Genomic DNA, 23011 nt, shown 5'->3' on the forward strand with positions numbered 1-23011 from the left:
GCCTCTCCAATTATCGAAGTGGGCAACAAATCACAGAGGTTCGAATAATACCGATGACTTTGTTAGAAGTCAAATTCACAGGTATTTTCATATTATACTACAGTTCTGGCAGCTGCCCTTACTACCACTTATGCTCATCACTGCTTTAATTAACGGTCGTTACTAGATCCGCCTCTGGATCTTACCAAAAATGTGTTAGTAAATCACATATATTCCGGTATCACAATACTTTTGTTTTTAATATTTTGATTACTGTCTTTCAGTATAGTTCGTTTCCCTGAGGATCATGTATATTTCATTTTACGCATTAAGAAAAATTCTGAGAAGAGGTCCATTGGCTTCAACAAGCTGCCAAATGGGGCAGAAACAATTTACCAGCCCTGAAAGAGAGGGGGCTAGTAAAGCGGCTTGCAGATTGCCTTCCAGTCACAGGTCACGATGGGGGAGTGATAACGATCATGGTGACTAGGGCACACCCAGAGCATCGGTGGGCTCTGTTTAGAAATTGGTTTTACACGTAAAACCTGGACTTACACTCATATTTCTTTCTCCTTTTAACTGGGTCTGGCACCATCATAGCCATATAAATAACAGCTCTGTGTCAAACAACAAAAGACTGGGACATAGTGCCTTTTTAGAGTCCCTCCTGCAGCCCCTTCCCCTGCCCCCACCCACTGAGGGTCTTGCTGGACTGAGCCTGGGAACGAAGGTTGGGAGGCTGGGCCAAGCAGCCTTGTGCTGGGAAGCTCAGCCCAGGGTGCACGGATCTGAAAAGCCGGCCTGGACACAGACAGGCTCAGGCATGCCAGCAGATGTCCCTAGTGCACCAGCTCTGTCTGGTAAGAAGCCCAGGCTGGGAGCCTTCCAGGCCCGATGCTGAAGCGGCCTCTGATTACAGGGACCCACAGCCATCACATTAGTGTACCATGGGGCCCAGCCTCTCCTACCAGATGGGGGTGGGGGTGGGGGATGGGATGCGAACGGCTGCAAGGGGCTCCCTGCGTCCTTGCCTCACTCTCCCGCTCTAATGGGCAGTGAAACAGCCAACAGTCACCTGCAGGAGAAGGGCCAGGGGCAGCTTAATAACCTCTAAATTGGATAATCCTGTGGGGGGGGGGAGTGATTTCACTGAATAACCAATTGCCTCGATCCTAAAATCCTCCCCAGCAGCACATGCCGCAGAACTCTGAGTCAGCTGTACAGATTTCCGAACTGCTGACTGCGCTAGGAAAACGCTTTCCTCCTCCCTGATGACTCAGTGTGAAGCCACCGCGAACACAGCCTTGCAGAGATGTTCACGTAATTTACTAGCCCGCTCTTCCTGTCATTCCAACGAATGGCATGTGTGCTTTTTCTCTTTCACAAAAACAACAACTTTTTCTAGGGTGAAGTACACCAGGAGGCCTCTTTCCGGAGCTAGCCCCAAGGAGCAACCCCAGGAGCGAGTAAGAGCAGAGGTGAGGAAATGAAGACAAAACAGAGTAAAAGGGCAGGAAGGATAAGTCCACAGATGAAGGAGAGACAAGGAGGGTGACCAGAGAAAGGTATCCTCTTTAGATGGAAGGGGGAGGAGGAGAGAGAAGTGACGATTGTTTCTCCATACCCTGGGGTAGGCCCCCCATTGTCCAGGTTGAAAACTTGTTTGGGGTTGAGCAGATAGTGGAATTTCCGAAGAATTCTATGGAAAAAACAAAAAAGAAAGAAAGAGGGACAGAAAGAGAGACAGAGAGGGAGAATGTCATTGTGAGAAGTCACAGTAGGGCAAACACCTCTGGAGCCCACCAGTGGCGGGAATCTGGGTGCATTTCAACCCAAGAGGGGAGAAGACAGCACAAGGCCCAGTAGACCCTGAAGTCCCAGGTCCAGCTGTACCATTCATACCCCCACGCCCTGACTCAAGGCCTCCCCACCATCCAAGTAGCATTCAACCCCAGGACTATCCTCCCTTGCAGATGAATAAAACTTCTATTCTCTTAAAGCTCTGTCCTTCTCCCAAAAGTTCCATATATTCTAGGTCGTGCAATTCTGCTCTTTGTGGACTATACAAAGGTAACAAGGAACCCTCTCTGGAAAGCCCACTAGAACCTGGGATCAGGAGGAAATGCAGGAAGTGGGGCTGAGCAGGGGAAGCCAGGGGCAGTGACCACCTCTAGGCTTGGTGTCAGGTTCCAACTTGGGACTAATCAGGTCAGTTCAGGAGGGGTGTCCTGCGCCTTGGATGATGGTGGGTGGGAGAAGAGAGGTTCTCATAGTTCTTGCTTTAACCCTACTTATTATGTTTGTAAACCTGGGTTCCAGATCACTGCCTCATCTGTCCGTGACCCTGAGCTGAACAGGACGGAGAGGCAGAGCTGGTTCACCCAATTTCCCTCTCTCCTCCCATTCCCTCAGTGCTTCCAGGAGATGGGGCATTTCCTTCCCTGAGGAGGTCGTGCCCTACTTTCTCAGGAGTTGGACAGGCCAAGAGGTCCCAATCAGGCAAGTCTTGCCACTGCTCTTAATCAAAGAAGGGCCTGTGAGGCTGGGAAGGAAATCTTCGTCTCCGAACCTGGTTGGAACTTGGGAGCCGTAATAATGGTTCATTCGATGGGCCCTAGGCTAAGGATGTGTCTGCTTTAATCCTCACCACGGAGCTATGAGAGGAGTGGAGGAAACCAGACCATAGAGACGTTAAGCAGTTAGCTGAACCAGGTCAGAAAGCGGTTGGGGGTCGGAACACACATCTGCCTGGCTCTGCAGTCTACCCTCTTAAGGGGAAGAAAAAAAAAACCTGCGTGAACTTGTCTCAGCCTCTCATTTTGAAAAAGAAGAGAACATACCTTTCTCCTTGTCTCCCTCCACTCTTGGGGTTCACCAAGACCAGCAGGGGGTGGGTACCCGGGGTGGGAATGATCTTATACTTCAAAGATAAAAGAAAAAGAAATTAGCTCTTTGTCCAGCCGAGACGACGAAGGAGATGAGAGTTGACGCTAAGATGGCTTCCAGAAAAGGTGGACGGGAAGCAGTTCCTGGCACAGAGCAGAGGGAGTAGGGAGGTAGGTCTTTGTTCCCCGGCTGAATTTCCTGAAGGGTTAAGCAGCTAAGTGTCTTTGACGTAAGTGGACCTACGCAGTGTTAACAGTGAGTTTGAGGCTGGGATCAGAGATGCGGCAATGGCACCATAGCTTCAAATCATTCAACAATGGTGTGGTATTATGTCTATAAGCACAAGATTAAAGATATATTTTTTAATTCTTTTTTTTTTTGAGGAAGCTCGATGTCCAATGTGGGGCTTAAACTCACAGCTCCTGAGATCAAGAGTCACACCACCACCCACTGAGTCAGTCAGGCATTGGCTGTAAGCACAAGATTACACTTTGTGAGGGATACAACTGAGTATAACTTTAGAAGTTGTGGTCTTCTGGCCATACACACCCACCAAATTACACTCGTGAAGTTAACCATCACTTCCACTAGCACCTTCCACATCCACATTTCTAGCCCTCGTCTTTCTCTTGAGCTCTGGTTCCACATTTCTCACTGTCCAATGGATACATTAGCCAAACATCTCACTATCATTGCAAACTTGCATGCCCAAACTCATGTGCCCCACAAAACTGGAACTGTTTCCCTTAAACATACTATTATCATTCTGCTCATCATCTAGGGAAGACCCTATCCTGACAATTACTTCCTCGAATGTCCCTTTATCTCTGGCAGTCACCATGGTACCCACACTGCTCGGGCCTTTCCCACCTCAGGTAAGACCTGTATACAGTTCCTTCCCATGACATCAGTCCTGCCACTTCCACTCAGAAACCTTTAATGACATCTTGTTGCCCAGAAGATAAAAATCCCAATCTCCTGATGTGGTATCCATGACATTTTAACACAGTCCCAATCTGTTGCCTCTTAAATGCTAAGGGCTTCAGTGGCAGTCCCAGTCCAGTCTGGCTCTGACTCTCCAGTCAGTGTGTCCCCTGCCTTCCCACCCTGGGGGTCTGCTCGCACTGGTTTCTTCTCCCCCTTGATGCTCTGAAGAGCCCTCTTCCTTTTTTGCAATCTCTTAAAAAGAACTTTGCATTCTTAGGGTCCAACTCAAGAGCTATATCCTCTATGAAGCTTTCCTCTATCACTGCAGCTAAGACCACTGCACTTGAAACACAGAATATCTTCTGGGTTCCCTTTGCTGTCCATTCATGTGGGTTTTGTTTCATGTGTTCTTAGGCAAATGTCTCAAAATATCAACTGGATTTTAAATGCCTTAGAAGCAGGGTGGGTGTGCGTGTAACCCTCCTACCAAGCACCCCGTGACACCAGACTGGGCAGTGGGGACTTAATAAACACCAGTGGACACAGCTGAGGGACAGACTGATAGGGAGATGCGTGAGGCCTACCTTTTCAGATCGCAAGCTGAAATTTCAGCAAGCACAGCACTGTGTTGTTTGAAATGGACGCTGGCATTCTTTATGAATGTTTAAGAATTTTCTCATCTGCCCAGAGTGACTGTCTGTGTGACACCCAGAAGCATCTTGGAGCCTAAGGAGTAATTCCTTACCTCCGGGGATGATATTCAAAATAGTTAATCATCTGTACAGCATGGACATTCCCAATCAAAACAGATGCAGGATAACCAGACAGTTGCAAGCTGTAAATAGCTGGTATATGGTACACCTTCTTTGTGTGTGTGTGTGTATCTGTTCCACCTGACTTTCTGCCTTTCTACTTGTCTAGGGCTATGCCATTTTACTATGGTTTCTCCATCATTGTTGCTTATGTTTTAATTTTCAAGACATACTAATCTTCATGTTCTCATTTAATCTTAGAGCATCTCTGGGAGGTGGGCAGTGTAGGGACTGCAATGCCCTTTTCCAAACAAGAAAACATGAGGCTCGGAGACAGAGGAGGAAACCCTAGTTTTCCATTTCCTTTTCTAATACTCTTACGTGGTGAACCCAAGTAAAAAATGAGTTCTTAAGGGGCGACTGGGTGGCTTAATCCATTAAGAGTCCGACTTTGGCTCTGATCATGAACTCAGGGTCCTGGGATTGGGTCTCGAGTGGAGCCCCACATCAGGCTCCTTGCTTGGTGGGTGTCTGTTTGTCCCTCTCCAACTTCCTCTTCCCCTCCCCCTGCTTGTGCTTTGTCTCTCTCTCAAATACGTAAGATCTTTTTAAAAAATTCTTAAGTATATATTCTTACGTATACATTTAAGGATAAAAAGGAACTTTTGGATCTGGTGAACTTTGTTTTGGCAAATCACATTCTAGAAACAGCTTGACCGTCTTGGGAAACCCATTGTATGTTTTCAATAAGTTTTACATGACTTGTTCCTAAAGAGGTGATAAAGTTAATATGACCAGCAATGGAATCAGCCAACCTCACTTTTTACCACTTGTCAATAGAGTGGTGGTCAAAAATAATCAGAAGCTGGAAATAAAGTGTCCCTCTTGTGTGATGTATTTATGTAATTAATCAGATGAGAAAGCAAATGTTGAGATTTATTTCTCTAGAATCCAAACCCTGTCCTCCCCGCAGGCAGCCTTGGACACGCTTAGAACGAGAGACCGGACTTGGGACTTGCTGAAGTACCTGCGTCACAAGTTCAGTCTTGGCTGACACACTGCCATCAGACTTCCCACCTTGCCTGTCCTGTGACGAGAAAGACAAACGTATATATTTTTTAAATGCCCTAGTTAAAATAAAAAAACAAAAAATCAGAAAAAAACCAAATAGTTAATACAAAGATACTGCAAAACCAGTAGAGAGTAGGGAGGAGTTTATCAAAATGGGGCTTGAACCTAAAAAAAAAAAAGAAAAGACATGCTCCCTATGGGTCTCTCTAGGACTCCCCAGGCCTCTGTCATTCTTTGCTCTGACTTTAACTTGGAGACACTGGAACAGACCTGGGGAGAAGAAACTCTAAAACTGACAGAAATCTTTGTTGATTTAGAAGCTCAAGCTCTGGAAAGCCTTGTCTTAGACCTGGCTTTTCTGCTCAGCACTATCTAAACGATGGGATACTGCGTTAAGTCATTTCTTTTAGTTTTGTTTGTTTTCTTCAATGTTGATTATTTTCTATTGATGTTTATTTCACATGTGTTAAAATCCTCAAATCTCCATCCCCAGTTTTTCTATATACATATATGCCCTTGTCACTACGGTCTCGTCAAGCTTTGACACCTGGCTTTGGAATTTCATAAATGGAATCATAGGGCATGTCTTTTTTAAGTCTAGTCTCTTCCATTGAGCATCTATCTTTGAGACTGCCCGTGCTGTTGCAGCTAAGCATGGCTCTCTCTCGCTGCAATGAGGTATTCCATTACACGGGTATGCCTCAGACCCCTGTGGTCAGCGGTCATTTAGCCGGTCTCTAGTTTTTTATTGTTACGAACAAGATCAATATGGACATTCTTGCGCCGGCCTTTTGGTGAAACAAGCCCTTGTATTTCTCAGACAGATACCCAGGAGGACATGTTGGGTCATGGAGTTAGTGTTTTTCCAACCTAGTAGGTACTGCCAACTGGTTTTCCAAGGGAGTGCTGTTCCTTTCTTTCTTTTTTTTTTTTTCATGAAAAAGGAGTAGCTGGTCAAGTCAGGGGTGAGGTGAGAGGGGCCCGCAGGCCCTGGCAACATCTTGAAGATAGAAGGGATCGTTAAGGTGTTCGGTGTTTGGTCCAAAAGAGGAATATCCAACACAAGAGACAGAAAATTTCAGAAGGACCTAAAGGGACATCAATATTCCTGCTTTCATCTCCAAACAAGGTTTGGACGCCTAAGAGGGGAGAGATTCATGTTTCGACAAAAGAGACAGGCTGACAGGGACAAGGGAGGCCGAGCCGCACACAGGTGGGGACAGAAATTCCCGCAGCTTGCTGGGCTGGCAAAGTGCGTAGAATGTACGTGCTTTCTCCATGGGCCATTTTGGAGCATTCAAGAAGGCCAACAGTGAGCCCCAATCAGGGGAGTTTTCTCTCACAAGCTGATGAGTGCCGCCCTGAGCTTTCAAACATGTAAACACAAAACCTAGGAGTTGTGGGAAGCCCTCGGAAGGAGGTGGCTGTCTGAATGCCACCTGCATCTGAACCAGGAACCCAGAGAGCCCAGAGGCCTGGTGGGGCAGCACTTACCCGCGTCACAGGACATATTGAAGTGGGCAGCAAAATATGGTCTCTGAGTTCCCCACCATCACACAACGTTGATAATTCACATTTGCGGTGAAACTGGAGGGAAGAATGAAGAAGCAAGTGAGTGAGGCTAACCGGGGTCAGTTCAGGTGTGAGCCTTCAGAGACTTGCCAGGGAACCAGCAATGCAATACTCCCCCAAATCCTTATGCACTGCCAGCTTTGGCAGGATAGCTGTGTGTGTGTGTGTGTGTGTGTGTGTGTAGCGTGATGTGGTCAGGGGTGTCATATTGGCTGCAGGCAGAGACAAAGGAGATTGAGCGCCGTCCACGACTGCTGGAGTGAAATGGTCATGGGCAGGCTGGGACCCTTCGGTGAGGCATGGCCCTGTGGATTCCAGAAACCCCCTTGGACCTAGGCTCTGAGACTCTGTAAGGAAGGAGAGCTTGTTGAACAAACTTGTGAGAGGCTGGAAATAAAACCTGAGACTCTTCCTGTACATTTTAAGACATCTACAGCCTGATGTGCAGACACATCTTTTCTGAGGCTGATACCTGGTCAGGGGGACAAGACAAGACACAGAGTTTCCACGGCAGGCAGGGCGGGCAGCGTCAGGTGTCCCAAGGGGACATAGACCTCTGCTGTGGAGTGGGGCTGCTGTAAGGGGTGTGCCTTCAACAGATGCCTTGAGGAGCAGGGGCTCTCGTGTCTATTTCCACTCCTACCCTGTGCCCCTGGCCCCAGACGACACCCAGGTGAGACAGCTAATGGTCTGGTGACTGCTCACAGCTCCCTGGCCACATAGGCAGTGGACCGGCCCTTCTTCTTCAGCAGCTCTCGCTCCCTGGTTCTGGGGTCACCTTTTCTCCAGGCAGCCTGGAGAAGCCCTGGAGACACTGTTAGACTCAGAGCCTGGAGCGGGGGCTCTTGTCCTCCTGGTCTTGCTCTCCTTAGCTCCGCTCATGCCCTCTGGCAGGACATCCACTGCTCCCTGGCTGCAGCTTGAGCAAAAACACACAGAAAAGAAACAGGGCCACCCTGTACGCCGACCCACCGTCATCCGGCACCACACGCAGTGCCGCGCGGTGATGCTCTGGTAGCACTTGATACTTTTGTGGCACCGGTCACACTTGACGGAAGAGTTCCCTTCCACCCACGCGTGCTGCATCACCTGCAGGAGGGAAGGGAAGGGTGCCAGGGAGGGCTGCAGGGCCACAACCCTGAGGAGAAGGGTCTGAGAGGAGCCCAGGGCTGGGGAGGGCCGACGGGCTGCCTTCTGTTCAGTGGACTTTACTTGGTGGACACGGGGCTGCTTTGCCGAACTGCATAGACTCGGTCCCTCCCTAACTGCCATCGTGCTAATCAAAGTCGAGGAAAAACCACTTGGGCTGCACTTTGAATAACTCATTCACCCTGGTAGGCAAGCCTCTGAGCAGCGTCTTGTCTGGCAGTCCATCTGTCCTGCAGAACTCCCTGTGGAGTGGTGTGCTTGTGTGCGCCCTCTCCTGGAAGGCAGCGCGATGCAGGCAAGCACTAGAGGGCCCGGGCCACGGATGGAGCCCGCTGGAGTCACTGACCTTCCACTTTGCAGCGGGGTGACCTTGGGCCAGTTCCTGGACCTCCCTGAGTCTCAGGTCCCTCACCTATAGAAACTGGTATGATAAGTCCCCCCCGCTGGGTTTTCTGGGGGCAGTTAAAGAGAGCGCACGTGGAAGAGGCTCCCTGGCACAGCTCTGGGCCTTGAGACGTACCTGCTGAGGGATAACTCCCTTCACGCTCCCATCTTCTATTGGCCAGTGGCGCTCAGTCCATTAGAACTGCCTAGGAGCTTCTAGAAGTCCTAATGCCCAGCCCTCACTCCAGATCAGATAAATCAGAGTCTCCAAAGACAGGACTCGTCATTAGTTTATTTTAAAGCACCATGCGTGATAATGTGCAGCTAAGATTGAGAAAACCTCTAGAAGGAAGTTAGAGGAAAAAGTTCAAAGACGTTAGTGTGGGTCAGCAGCCAGCAGTCTGTGTATCTGTTTCCTAGAGAGCTGCTTCTATCTGCTCCCTGCCCTGGAAATGCCACTAGCGCCACCCAGGAACTTAGGAAGCAGGTGGGAAAGTCCGAGTACGTGTGTGAATGCAAGTGAAGCCGAAGTGCCCCATGAGACCACCTTCTGGGAGCCTAAACCCTCAGTTAGCTCTATCTAGGAATTCTACAGAACTTCTCAAGATTTTCTGCTGGCCACTCTAAACAGCAGAATAGAGAGGGTATGGCCTCTGCAGGGATGAAGGCACAGCCTGAAGAGCCAACTACAGACACGATAATAAAAACACATGGACAGATGCCTAGGTGGCTCAGTCGGTTAAGCGTCTGCCTTCAGCTCAGGTCATGATCCCAGGGTCCTGGGATTGAGTCCCACATTGGGCTCCCTGTTCAGAAAAGAGCCTGCTTCTCCCTCTGCCTGCCTCTCCCCCTGCTTGTGTTTACTCTGTTTCTCCCTGACAAATTAAAAACACACACACACACACACACACACACACACACACACACACACACACACGGAATATTTGCATGATTCCATCCATATGTGTATTAAGTAAAAGCTTGATTAAAGTTACTTATCAATTAAGTTACCATGTCCTCTCCCTTAAAGGTTTTCGGTGAAATTGTTGCTCTGGAAGAAGTGTCATGTTTATTTTGTAGCTTCTCACCTGCTGCACATCCCCACTCGTATAAAATAACCTGTTTGCTGATCAATTTGTCACCCATGTGGTTGCAATGAATTTGCTCTGAGATTCTGGTTATCTTCATTTTGCAGAGAAAAAACATGAGGCCTCAAAGAGGTTAAGTGACTGGTCGTAGGTCCCAGGCTGGTAAGTGGCCAAGTAGGGACTCATGGCCAGGTCTTCTGATTCCAAGTCCATGGCTATGTCCCACCACCGTCTTGCCTTCTCCAACCTCTTCTGGGATCAGAAGAGATGGCGAAGGACCTGGGTTACCCCTGAAGACTCAGAAGGTTGAGAATGTGTTCTGCTGGCCCATGAGCGGCCTCCCTCTGTGGCATGTGTGCAAATGGCCAGATGTAGGCTTAGGGCCTGAGCCCAGGAAGTAGGTGGTGCGTCCTGGTGAAAGGTATGGACATGAAAAGAGGTGTGTATGGGCGTGGTGCAGGCGTAGACAAGAGACCATGCGGCATCTCATGAGGCATGCACGCGTGTCCTGGATCACCCTTCTCCCTCAGGAGTCCTGTGGAGGGCTGGATGCCACTCCCTGCCACTAATCATCTCCTCACTCAGGTTGAATGGACTCAAGAGTGCCCCTCCCCTGCTCATTTTAAGGAGAGCCTAGTTCCAGACTCTGTGAATGGCACCACCCAATGGCCAAAACCTGGGAGCCATTCCTAACCTCTTCCTCACTCCCATCCACTACGTCCCCATCACCAAGTCCTAGTGCTACCTCCAGATTATGTCTCCAACTCTCCCCTCCTCTCCTTTCCCTCAGCCAGGAGACAACCAAAATATGCAACAACCAGCATGGCCAGGGGACCCTCAACACAGACACTGCCACTGCCACGTTTGCTGTTGTCAACGTGAGTGTATTAAGCATGGTGAGTATAGGACCCCCGTCCCCCTGAGGCAGTCCCTTGGTGTGGCACTGCCTCTTGCCTGAACTGTTGGAGAAACTCTGTTCCTCGCTCTGATCTCTCTCCTGCCCCAAGGTCAGAGCAGTTAACCTAATTCGCAAACCCAATCATCTCTTCGTGTCTCTTCACGGGGTTACAACTCTGCAGAGGCCCCTTCACTGTGCAGGAGATGCCTTTCTGACACCTCAGCTGGCCTCGCGAGAACTTCCCCAGGCCAGACCTACCACTTCTGGAGGACATCTCCTGTCACTTCCCTTTAAGCATCCTCTGTTCCAGTCCCACCAGACTAAGTACAGATCCTAGACTAGGCCACGTCTCCATGCCTTGCACTCAAGGCTTCTTCGGCTTGGGGTGCCTTGTCCTCCCTGATGCCTTGTGAAGTCCTCCCAATTTGGGCTCAAGGCACAACTCAAATGCCACTTCTTCTGTGGAACCTTCCCCAGCCTCCTCCCTGGTGTCTCCACTGTCTGTCCCACACAGCCCTACCATTATCCTACATCTCACTTGCTTATACTTTGCTTGCGTGTCTGTAGCTCTCCTACAAGACAGCACAAACTGGGGACCATCTTGTAACCTGGGGATCCCCTAGCACAGTGCTTGGCACATGGTGGGTACCGGGAAGATGCTGATGGGTTGATGGATGAACAGGATGATATAAAGGCTGTCCCCGAGGCAGAGCAGGGGCCTGAGAAAGCTTCCTGCCCAAGAGTCTGTGGTAATGGACATGTTGCCTGGGATGCAGCATGCAGTAGAACAAGGCAGGAGAGATCACTAACCTCACCACCCCTTTTGGTTTTTGAGTATGTTTTGACACATCCAGGAATGTTTTTGGAGACACAGCGTTCATGGACAGTGTACTTGCAGTCTGGAAAAAAGAAAAAAAAAAAGAAAGATAGAAAGAAAGAAAGTGCTTGTGAGTGGTTACCTAGGAAGGTTCAGCCGTCTGCCCACCACCTCCACTCCAACCGAGTTCTGTGCCTCCCTCTGGGTGACCGGTTAGAGGCCGGGAACCTATGCGCACTGGCTTTCCAAATGGAAATTTGAAACTGCCTCCAGTTGCTCACTGAGAGGAGAGTCCATAGTTCTCTCCCAGACACGTTTCTGTACCCTCTACCCCACCACACTGCCTCTGCAGAGCATGAATGCAGGAAGAAAACATCCCCAGAAAAGACGTTCCACTTAAGGGAAGTGTAACCTGCTCAGTACAACTAATGCCATGCATTCTGTAGAGGAAACGGAAAGACCAGGGGTGCTCCTCACTTTGGAATTAGGCAGGCCTGGGCCTGAACTCTGGCTCTGCCACTGGTCACCGCACACACAATCGTGGGTAACTTTCTTCCTGTCTCTAAAATTCAGTATTTTCTATAAAATTGGGATAAAATGGGCTCTCTTTCTCTTTGCAAGGCTTTTACAGCATCAGATGAGATAGTTTGTATAGCGTTGTGTGTGTCAGAATAGCTCTCCCATAAATTATTATTGTGTTGTTACCACTTCTTACTATGCAAACAGGAAGGCCCACAGGCCTCGAACCTACCAGCAATGAGACTGGGTTCTTCTATAAGAGGAGTGTATGTGAGGGCTGGACGTGACTGGGTGCTGGAGGGATTCGGGGGGGGGCCTTCACTCTCCCATGGGCGCTTGCTCTTGGTAGACCCACGGCCCAGCCCTGCTCAGGTGGCTTCTGTGGCCATGTCACTTGCTGACTAGCTCATGTGTGCAGCTTGGATAAACGTTCAGTGGCCTGACCTGCACTCAGGGGCTCTCCTGCAGCCGCAGCTCACCAGGGCCTGGTGGGTCCCAGCAGAGGGTTTGCTGCCTCTGTGATAAGGTAGCTGTTGGGACTCTGTGCCACAGCCCCTGGGCCCTATAAAGCCTTTGTGTGCTGTAGCCTCTCCTCCTCTCCCCCTGCACTCTCTCTCCACTCTCCTTCCTACAACACCCCTTCTCCTTCCTCCCCTTTCCATCTTTCTCCGGTTCTCCTTTCTGGTCTCCTTCCCTCCTTTCTCCCTGAGCTTTCTTCCCTCCTCTCTTTTCTGACTTTACTAAATGGATCATAAAGAGAAACAGCAGAGTTTTAATTTCCATTGCATTTATATAGCAGTTTTATCTTATTTCTTAAGAAACACCCCCAGCTTCAGCAAAATAAACATTCGCTAGCAAAACCCAACTCAAATGAGTGTGAGATGTTTCAAAATGATGTATGAACGTGAATCTCCCCCGCACCCCCGCCAGGGCTCAGTGGCCCTTGGCAGAATTCCAATCACAGGACAGCGGTTGTCCATTTCACATGGGTAACGCAAAAAAAAAGGACAGAGAGCTCTTGCTTTATTCCCTGCTGTGGGGTCCTTCAAGCTAGAAGTAGCAATCCCTAGACTGTCCTGAAGAATGGCTTAGGTATGTGCAGAGCAGGGCCATTCCCGGGGTAAGGGGTTTGAAGGAAGCTGACTCACAGACGCAGCACAGGCCTTGCTTCCGAACGCCCATCAGCATGATGTGGCAGAAGTTGCAGTAGGTGGGCTTCTTGAAGTGCTTCATGGTCCAGGCGTGCCTCCCGTCCCCCTTGGAGCCCTGCAGGGGTACGAGCAAAGGAGAGGCTGAGCAGGCTGGCAGGGGGCGGGGGTGGTGGCTCCTGGACATTTCTCTTTTTTTCTAAAAAGACTCTTCTCACATGTGGAATACAAGAGAGTCGTTGAACGGTTTTAGGGATTCTTTCAAAAGAAGTGCAAATCAAGATAAAATCCTTTGTTTCTAGAATTAGCAAATATTAAAAATCAGGAATATCTGAGTGGGGATAAAAGAAGACCTCTCCTATGTGGCTGGCAGAAGGGTAAGTCAGAACAAATTCCTTATCCATCGTCTGTCTGTCTATCCATCCATCTGTCCATCATCATCCTTTAAATGTTTACAGCTTTTGACTTAGAAATTCTGCTTCTTGGGTTCTATTCTAAAGAAATAATTCTTTTTTAAAAAATGATGTATTTATTTGAAGGGGGGGTCAGGGATCGAGGGAGAAGAAGAAGCAGACTCTGGAGCAGAGAGCCCAACGTGGAGCTTGATCCCAGGACCCTGAGATCATGGCCTGAGCTGAGATCAAGAGCTTACCATTTAACCAACTGAGCCTCCCAGGGACCCCCTCAAAAAATGATGTTTGAAAGTCAGATGAACATTTTTGTGCTCTTCCAGGTGTTTAATCCAAAACTGTTTTTAAAAAATGGAAAACTGGAAATATCCTGAAGGTTGCAAAAATTTTCCAAAGGTTAGTTGGATTTATCGTTAATGGATCATCAAAAAGATACTAAAAAGATTATCTAATGGCATTGGAATGTGCTCATGATACAATGCTAAGTGAATGCAAATTTGATGATGTATTATAATCTCAGTTTAACACAAGATCTAAGATGGGAAGAAACGTCACTGAATTGTTAACAGAAGTTAGCTACTGTTAGCAGTACCACAGATGTATTTTAATCTCTAATTTCTCCTTACCGTTTTTTCCAAAAAAAATATGTTTTCCATGTTTTCTTCTACAGTGAGAGTGTACCAGTTTTGTAATCAGGAAAAAGTCATTTAGCAAAAACAACCCACTTCTTTCAACTTTCTGTACACAGATAAAATAATAAAGAGAGATAGAGAGAGGTTAAACCACTTCCTCCTGACTTGGCCCAGAAGCAAATTCATCCTTACCCACGAGTGAAGCCAAGCCTCATACAACCACATATGAGAGGGGAATCCACTCTCCTAAGGCTGCAGGAGGGAGAGAGAGAAACTGTATCTTCAACATTACACCCAATGTCTCCCCCAAATGCTAAACCAGCCTCCTAGAAGACCATAATTTACAACGGTAAAGAGGCAAACAAAAGCAAATGTGAACGTAACTTCTATTAATTGAAAGTCTAATGCATTTATTTTTACATAGGCACCGAATTATAAGTTTTTTACATTTGATATTCAAAATTCTGAAGAAAGCATCCTTTGGTGTCTTAAAAACCATATTGCTAAGTGCCATTAGATCTTCCAACTTCTAGCTCTGGGAGCACAGCCTCATGGGAGGCTGTGGCTTCAGGAACATGCCTCCGTGTATGCTGTCTCTGAACGTTTGTTTGTCTTGGGCTCCATCAAAAGACTAACATCCTTGGGCTGGTCTTAAGGGCGGTAAGAACTACTGGAATCAGGTGGGGGGCACTGACATAGAGACAGCGTGCTGGACTCACACCCAGGTCCTACTTGTGCGCACCTCTGGTTTGGGGTGGTCACGGCAGCCAGATCTATCTCTGTGCCCAGACTGGGCTCCTCATGGTCTCCAGGGAAGTGCCATCTGCTCTTCCGAATGCTGGTCCCCTCCCCAAAGAAGGGCTAAGCATTTTTCTTCTTACTGCCTCAAAACACTGCTTCTTTAAAGATCTGAGTTTTATAGAATTATAGCTTGTTGTTTAATGGCTTCCACTTTAGTAAACAGATTTACTGATTGATTAAATGATTTAGGGAAAGACTGATTCATCCATTCACTTGATAAACATCCAAAGGATGTCTGTAAGAATCAAGTGAAATAACGTTAAGTCAAGCTCCTAATCCAGCGCTTACCACATCGTGAATTAAAACTTTTATTAAGTTTCTCTCTGTGTTAGACACTGGAGAACACAAAGCAAGTAGAGTGTTTGTAAGGAGGTAGATTTATGCCTATCCCAGAAATGAAGAAAGAGGGCCCTGGAGAAGTTATATAAATAGTCCAAGACTATAAAATAACAAACGACTTATTTCATAACTTGGTCTTGCTGGCCTGAGTCTATGCTCCTTTCTTCCCTCCCCCTACTTACACATTCTAGGGTTTTCCTTTATGGACAGAAGGGAAATCACAGCAGTCTTCAGCACAGCTTCTTCATCTACTCTACAGAGCTGTCATTTTACCTGAAAATCCCTTTATTAACTCAATCAGATGGTTTTGTTTTCTTAGATACTATTTTCGTGGATGTGGGGTTAGAAGCAAAAGGACCCAGATGAAGGCTGAAATAACATTTCTGCTTGGGTTATAGCGCCACCATGTGGCCCTTTCATTTCCGCACAACGGAGTCTGCATGATGTGGGTGTCACCTCCCCAGTGCCATCCTGGTGGGGGGGGGCAGACCATTTCTCCTCTGCATTTGTGCCATTCAGAGATCTCCTGACTTTTTAGTTGTCCCATGTGGGTTTTGAAAAAAACTAAAGGGGCTATGTGATTTTTTTAAGCTACCGAGGGATGCTTTCTCTAGAATCTTGAATATTAAATGTAAAAACTTACAATTTAATGCATATTTTTAAATGCACTTAAGACTTTTGATAAAAGCTACATTCACATTTGCTTTTGTTTGCCCCTTTATTGATGTAAATTACAGTCTTCTACGAGGCTGGTTTGGCATTTGGGGGAGACATCAGGGGTAATGTTGAAGAAATAGACCTCTCTCCCTCCTCCAGCCATATGAGAGTAGATCCCCTCCATGAAAAGAGTTGTATGCTGCCTTGGACTTAGCAAGTCCAAAACAGAATAGGAAATAGAAATTGCTTCCTTGTGGTTAAAATGTCTCACCTCCATTCTCACATTTCAGGAAAAAAAAACAGGAATGCTGGAACTTCCACTTTGATTCAAGTACCGATAGCAGAAACTGTGCCTTCCTTATCTGAGCCCACCATGCCCTAGCTCAGGTGGATTATTACATATGACAGGTTCTTGGTAAGGAATCACTGAATAAGCATATTCTCTTCCGGAATATGGCGGTTGGCCTCTGGTACTAACTGGGTGTGCCTGAGGGCAAGTCCCTTTACTTCTCTGACCCTCAGTTTGTAAAAGAGAGAGACTAACGTGTGGATCACCAACATCATTTCCAGCTCTGACTTTTTGGGTCTTAAGGAATAAGAAGGCAGAAGTTATATAGTTCCTGGTTCCTTGATTTCTACTTAGCACTTGGAAAGTGCTGGACATGCTAAGATGATTGCAGGATTCTTTGTTCTTGAGTGTTGGGAACGGAGGCGCAGCTTCTTAACTGCAGAGCAGTCAGATGGAGACATTATGGGCAATGGCAGCCAGCGAGAGGCTAACCCAACTGAATGTCCTCTCTATGGCATTTCTGTAATCTCAAAGAGGTGTTGTCCACAACCTGTGCAACAGTCCACCATTCAGTGACATCAAGCATTTACCACCATCTAGTTCTTATCTTTCCTTTGTGTATGGAAGCGATTTCCCTTGCGAGATAAGCAGACCAGATCAGATACGGCTTATATTACCATGGATTTCACATCAAGCCTCTATATGGATTCCCTATTCTGGTAAAACTGGGAGGTTTCTCTAATACGCTCTGAACTTTCTTTCATTTAGGTCTTTGATCAAGCTTTTCTCCCAGCCATAAACTTTCTCTTCTATCATTTCCCATCGGCCAATCATACCCATCCTTGGAACCAGATCAAACATCACCTCTAAGGGCTTTCTACCTGACCTTTATACTCAAGGATGAGACCTCAGACTCCCACATGGTACTTCCCACCAGGCCAAACGACCCCAAGGCTTCTTCCCACTTTCTCACTCCTCAGTATGGGAGATTTCGAAAGCATGGGATCTTTGGAGTTAAGTGCAAATAAATTCTGGCTCTTCCTTTGCTCTTTAGGCCCAGAATTTCAGTTTTTCATCTATACAAATTGGGGAAAAAATATACATCTTATCCGGTTGTTTTGATGGTTAAATAAGATAGTATCACTGAAAAACCTCTACTTTGGGGACACATCAGTATCTTTCCTTCCCTTCCTCCTTTCCTTCTTTTGTCAAGACTCTTAGCATATTTTACCCTAATTTGTTGAAATGATGGGATTCTTCCTTGACTCCCCCCACACAAACCCTCAAACCACCTGGTTGAGTCTAAGCTTCTGGTAGGGGAATATTATTTTTGAATCCCCTTACTGTGTTCAGAACAGTACCTTTATTTAATTTAGTCAGTGTTCTCAGTCAAATGAATGAATATATACCAGGCACTAACAGGTGGAAAAAGAGGACTTTGGGGCTGGCTTAGAGGCTATGGTGTGCCCAGTGGGGAAGGGAAGAAGCCAAGGCCATATATAGATGTTGATTTCCGCATGGAACCTGATGCTTCTGAAAGATAAGAGCTCTCTGAGCTCAGGCTTGCTGACTTACAGAGTCGTCCATGCCCAGCAGGACCAGCAGTGGGATGGTGGTCATCCCTCCATGGACCCATTCCTCTAGAGACACAAAGCCGTCCCGGTCATAGTCCATCCCCTGCAACATCTCCTTCAGTATCTGCAGAACCCAGAGAGCAACAATTGTCCACTTTCATCCTGCACGTCCCTGCCTCCCTCTGTCCCCTTCTTTCTCTTTTGCTGTGTTATCCGCTTTGTGTTTTACCCCTTTGTGCTCTGATTTACAGCAGGCAGAGCAGTGAGGGAGCAAACAGCAGTGAGGAGGCCAGGGTCCCATGCCCTGCCCTGCCCTGTCCTACGTGGCCTTGGGCAAGCCACCCCCACTCTCTGGGTTCGGCTTCGCTCACCTATAAAATGAAAATAATATTGCTATGTGGGTAGCCGTGTAGTGATGATAAGAGAAAAGGTATAGAAAATGTCTCATCTAGTACCTGACTCATAGGAGCCCCCAAATGTAGCTACTAATATCTCGTGATTGAGAAAATCTTTAAAATTCTTTCTAGTTCTAAATTCCTTGAACCCTTGTTATAAAAATTTAGCTCTGGTGGAAAGGTTAGGGAGCATTATTAGGTATTATTATTTAAATTATGTCTTTCAATTTTTCCTCTTTTTCAATTTTTTCCTAGAGAAAACAGAGGTCAAGGCATAGGACCCCAGAGAAGCTGCCTATGAGAGGGTGAGTCTGGGAGCGCATGCACGGTCAACATTTTATCTTGCTTTCATTCAGAAGTTCACTTGGACATCTCCCCTTGCTTCTGGAAACTTACAGGTCTCAGCTCTGTGGGATCCCACTCCAGATACTGGGCAATGTGAAGCATCTGGTTGACAATACGATCCATTTCCTAGAAAACATCAAGAGAACAGAACCACTGAAGATGTGTTTTCATGAGCAAGACCCAAAACCAAACCCCGTGGGAAGATGGGCAGGGCAAAGCGTGAGAAGCAGCCATGTAACATACTGGCCTTTCCTAAGGAGAGGACTACAGCCCCGACTACAAAGCTCTGTGGAGAGTAGACGCTCACAAGAAACAAAGAACATGGGCAAGCCACAGGTATGCAGAAAGCTCACTGTCTTCTTCTTGGACTCCCCCTGAACTCAACTTCCTTCCTCAATTCTGTTAGTCTCAGGAGAGAAGGCACTCCTGTTTTCTCCTTTGTGATTCTTGCTTCCTAAATACTTCCTAAATACTAAACCAAGGCAGTTCTCTCCCCTCACCCTCTTTTATTGCTCCTCATTCCCAAAGCTTTAGCAACTTGGCATCCATCTATATCCCTCAGGGGTCAATTTGCAGGTGGATGTAGGGCCACTGTATTGGTCCTAGCTCAGGTCTTAACTCTATCTTTTGAGTGTCTCTCTTTCCTCTGCATCTTGCCTAGCCCTGAGCCCAGGACTCTGATTAGGACATTTATAAGGGCTACACCTGCCTGGTAAGCAAGACTTTTGTTTAGTACCAAGGTCAGGCTTTCTTTAAGACCTCACAGAACTGCTGGATGGGAATGAAATCAGTGCACCAAGAGTCGCATGGCAACACACTAGACTGAGGAGGCATTTGTATCTCTTGGGCATCATGGAAGATGTTCATAGTAAGACTGATCTGGGGAGACACGTTGGTGAATGGAAGCCAAGTTCAAAAGTGTTATTTCCACCATGTAGGATGCTGGGTTAAAATAAGCAACCTAAAAACCAGGAGGGATTTTAAAAATTACATTCTATTTAAAATTTTAAAAATTCATTGCAAAATCACAGATGAGGTAATAAATGGAGGTAAAGTAGTGGGCCAAGCAGTGGGGACAGGGTGCAACAGATTTTCCAACAAAAAAAGAGCTTGGTGGATTGAGCTGGGTTCAAGAGTCCTTGATTAAAACAATGTGATTCAGGAACTAAGAATTAGACTCAGTCTTGGTCTGTGTGAATAGGAAGGCATTTTCAGGAAGCAGAATAGCAGATCTTAGGAAGAACTTGTTCCCCAGATGTCCACTCTGTTCAGGCCACATGTGACTGCTTAAAGAGTCATAGAGGAATAGGTTAGGTTCTGTGTCATATTTTAAGAATGGCACTTTCAAACCAGAGCTTGGTCAGAGTGGTTATTTAAGCCTGCCTTATGAGAAACAGCGTAGAATATTGGGGGAATTTGAGCTTAGTGAAGGTCTTAGGGTAGATGGGACAGTACCTTCTAAATCTTAAAGACCTATGGTGTAGGATCGATTTTCCACTGGTCCGCTGTCCTGGTCACCTACACAGGGCAGAAGTAAGCCAAGGGGTATAGGGAAGGAGCGGTTGGAGGTTGGCCTATTTTGGTCTCACTGCTGGGTTGGGGGAGGGGGAGAGGGAAACAGAATCCTCTTTTGTGCTGAGAATTTCTCTGGTAGATGAGAGGTGCCTTCTGTGCAGGAAGGAAGCCCTCTCTACCTGTTCTCCCAACAGTGGAACCACGGTCTTGAGGCAGAGGGTGAACTCTCCACTCCTGAGAGTTTTCACATAGATCCTAGGCATCCATCTGCTGGAGATCTTCTATGGAAAATTGAATTGGGTGTCTCTATAGACACTCACTTCCATCCCCCAGTGTTGTCTTCCCAACAGATCTGGAACTTAACCCCTTCTTACCATCTGCAATGCTTCTACTCTGGTGCACGTTACCAGCATCTCTTATCTTGTTTATTCCAATAACCTCCAAACTGGCGTCCCTGCTGGTGTCCCTACAGCCTAGTTGCAACACAGCAAGCTAGAGTGATCTGGTTAAACCGAAGTTGTGTCACCCCTCTGTTCAAAACCCCCAATGGTTCTCCCTTCCTCCAGAGTAAAAGACAAACTTCCAATCCCCTCTACAACTTGCTGGGTTTTGTGAACTCTCCCCACAACCACTCCTGGTCATTCTTTCTCTGATCTCATCTCTATTACCTCTAACTCTGACCTCCTTGCTGTTCTGTTCCATCAAGTTCCCTCCTCATTCATCTGCTGACATTCCAAGCACCCCTCTGGCCCCTCGCACTTGGGGCTGCCTCAGCCTGGAAGGGGTCTCCTCTGGATGTCCCCCTGACTCACTCCCTCACTTCCTTCCAGTCCCTGTTCACAGATCCCCGGAGGGACACCATCCTTGGCTCCTCTAGCTAAACTGCTCCCTCCAACACTTCCTTTCCCTCCTTTATTTTCCTTCCGACTCGCACCTCTCTCTGACACATACCTCGCTCAGCTTTGTAGGGCGCATGCTTGCCCTAGAACAAAAGCTTCATGAGGGCACAGATTTGTGTCTGTTGGCTTCACTGACATAGCCCCAGCGCTTGAAGTAGTGCTTGACGTGGGGCAGACACTCCATTAACGTGTGTTGATCAAATGCTTTGGAAGTCTGTGATTCTCTGGTTGTTCTCCAGTGTGATGCAGCCCACGGCATTACCTTGTGGCTATGGGATCCCTTAAAGGAGCCTTGGGGTTTAGAGGACTTGGGGATGACTTCATTGGTCTAGTGGACTTGTTTCCTTCCTCCCTGTGGAGCTGGTGTGACTCTGTCCTATGCCTCTCAACCTCACAGCCTTTCTGTTAAGGAGCCCCGTCTCTAACAGTGCTGGTGATGAGCGCAGGGCTGCCTGATAGTTTGCCTTCTCTCCTCTCTCCCTTCCATACCTCTTTTCACTCCATGATCCCTATTGTGTCCTTGCCTGTTCCTGAGGGAGAGCGGGGGCGGGTCTCAGGCCTTCCCGGGTACAACGGGACGGGACCATTTGCTCAGAGCAGAAAGAACCAGACTGGTTGAGCTACTGCTCTGGGTATAAGAGGAATACTGGGAAGTTCAAATAGATAAGATACTAAAGCAACTCCCCTTCCGAAATGGTGAGATCCAAGGCTTCGGGAATGAAAACGTCAGGTGGAGTTTGTTCTCCCTCAAGCTGGCCCTCTGGAAAGTAGCAGTGGGGGGTTCTGCCCTGATTCCTGCAGGCTCTATCAAGACACTGCTATTCTCTAATGTTAGAACTGGGGGTTTCTAGACTCTTCCTCCACCTGCTCCCTTCTCCCCCAGATTTTCTTGGTTTCAGGAGGGACATTTGGAATGAGAGCTTACCGCTTGGTCCAGGAGACCGTTCTCATCCGAATCATAGAGACGAAACATGACTGCAAGAGACACAGAGGTGAGGCTCAAGGTGTCCTCTGGGCACCACAGATGGGCTGGGGCTTTGATGCTGCCGGTCTTTAGCTCAGTTCTGTCGCTGGGGCAAAGGCCCCTGCAGCCAGCTCACCCACCCTCCAAAGTACAGAGTCTGATTTCTTACACAGGGGGTGGAAAAAGGGAGGGGAACCTAGCCGTCTGGCTTCTGGACCTGTCTAAGCAATAACTCCATGGCTGATGAGATCCAGGTGGCAGTGTGGTTCCTGGTGGAGGGTGCATACCCTCGCAGCATCACTGGAACACAGCTCACAAGTGCCCGGCTGGTGGGAGCACCAGAACTATAAATGGGACACTGCTTTTACTGCACCCTGAAAGGGTGTGGATTTAGGCCTTGTCCTATTACCTCAAGGGCATCAGACAAGTCATTTAACTTCATTGAGCCATGTTTCTTTATCTGCAAGATGGAGATTACAATGGTTCCCCTTCCTCCTAGGTATTTTTTTTTTTAAATGAGGATTAGTATGTAAATGATCGGTCAATTTTTATTTCTGTAATAATTTTAATTGTTCTATGTAAGCAATATAAATAAGCATACAATATCCTACAAGATATGTATAAAATAAATATAAAATGTTCGTGAAAGAAACATGCCAAGTAAGACTACATACATAGTAAATATTTTTGCTGGCCTTTTTAATACTTAGGGTTTTCTTTTCTTTTCTTTTTTTTAAGATTTATTTATTTATTTATTTATTGGACAGACAGAGATCACAAGTAGGCAGAGACAGGGTAGGAAGCAGGCTTCCCGCAGAGGAGATAGCCCAATTCGGGGCTCGATCCCAGGACCCTGGGATCATGACCTGAGCTGAAGTCAGAGGCTTTAACCCACTGAGCCACCCAGGCGCCCCTTAGAAAGGCTTTAAGAGAAGGTTTTGACAACTTCACTCTCTAAAAAAGATATTCAGGGAAGTTTAAATTGATGTGTTCTTTCTCTT

At 47.3% G+C, this 23011-nt stretch overlaps 1 protein-coding gene across 5 annotated transcripts in view; it reads right to left on the reverse strand.

Annotated features, from left to right (window-relative positions):
• Nucleotides 1–23011, reverse strand: part of DGKG (diacylglycerol kinase gamma) — a 209871-nt gene that overhangs the window by 115220 nt on the left and 71640 nt on the right. For 3 of the 5 annotated variants that reach the window (XM_004745197.3, XM_045088717.1, XM_013052597.2), the window contains exons 7-16: nt 21972–22021; nt 18684–18758; nt 17894–18016; nt 13191–13308; nt 11517–11605; nt 8160–8276; nt 7110–7202; nt 5572–5631; nt 2820–2899; nt 1604–1678 (exon numbers count right to left, since the gene is read on the reverse strand). In XM_004745197.3, the coding sequence (XP_004745254.1) occupies nt 1604–1678; nt 2820–2899; nt 5572–5631; nt 7110–7202; nt 8160–8276; nt 11517–11605; nt 13191–13308; nt 17894–18016; nt 18684–18758; nt 21972–22021 (880 nt within the window). The remainder of the gene's footprint in view (nt 1–1603; nt 1679–2819; nt 2900–5571; nt 5632–7109; nt 7203–8159; nt 8277–11516; nt 11606–13190; nt 13309–17893; nt 18017–18683; nt 18759–21971; nt 22022–23011) is intronic. The other 2 variants (XM_004745198.3, XM_013052598.2) reach the window with 2 other exon arrangements.

The sequence above is a fragment of the Mustela putorius genome, unplaced genomic scaffold (genome assembly GCF_011764305.1).
Source record: "Mustela putorius furo isolate JIRA1106 unplaced genomic scaffold, ASM1176430v1.1 tig00003834_pilon_pilon_pilon, whole genome shotgun sequence".
Classification (NCBI taxonomy): Eukaryota; Metazoa; Chordata; class Mammalia; order Carnivora; family Mustelidae; genus Mustela; species Mustela putorius.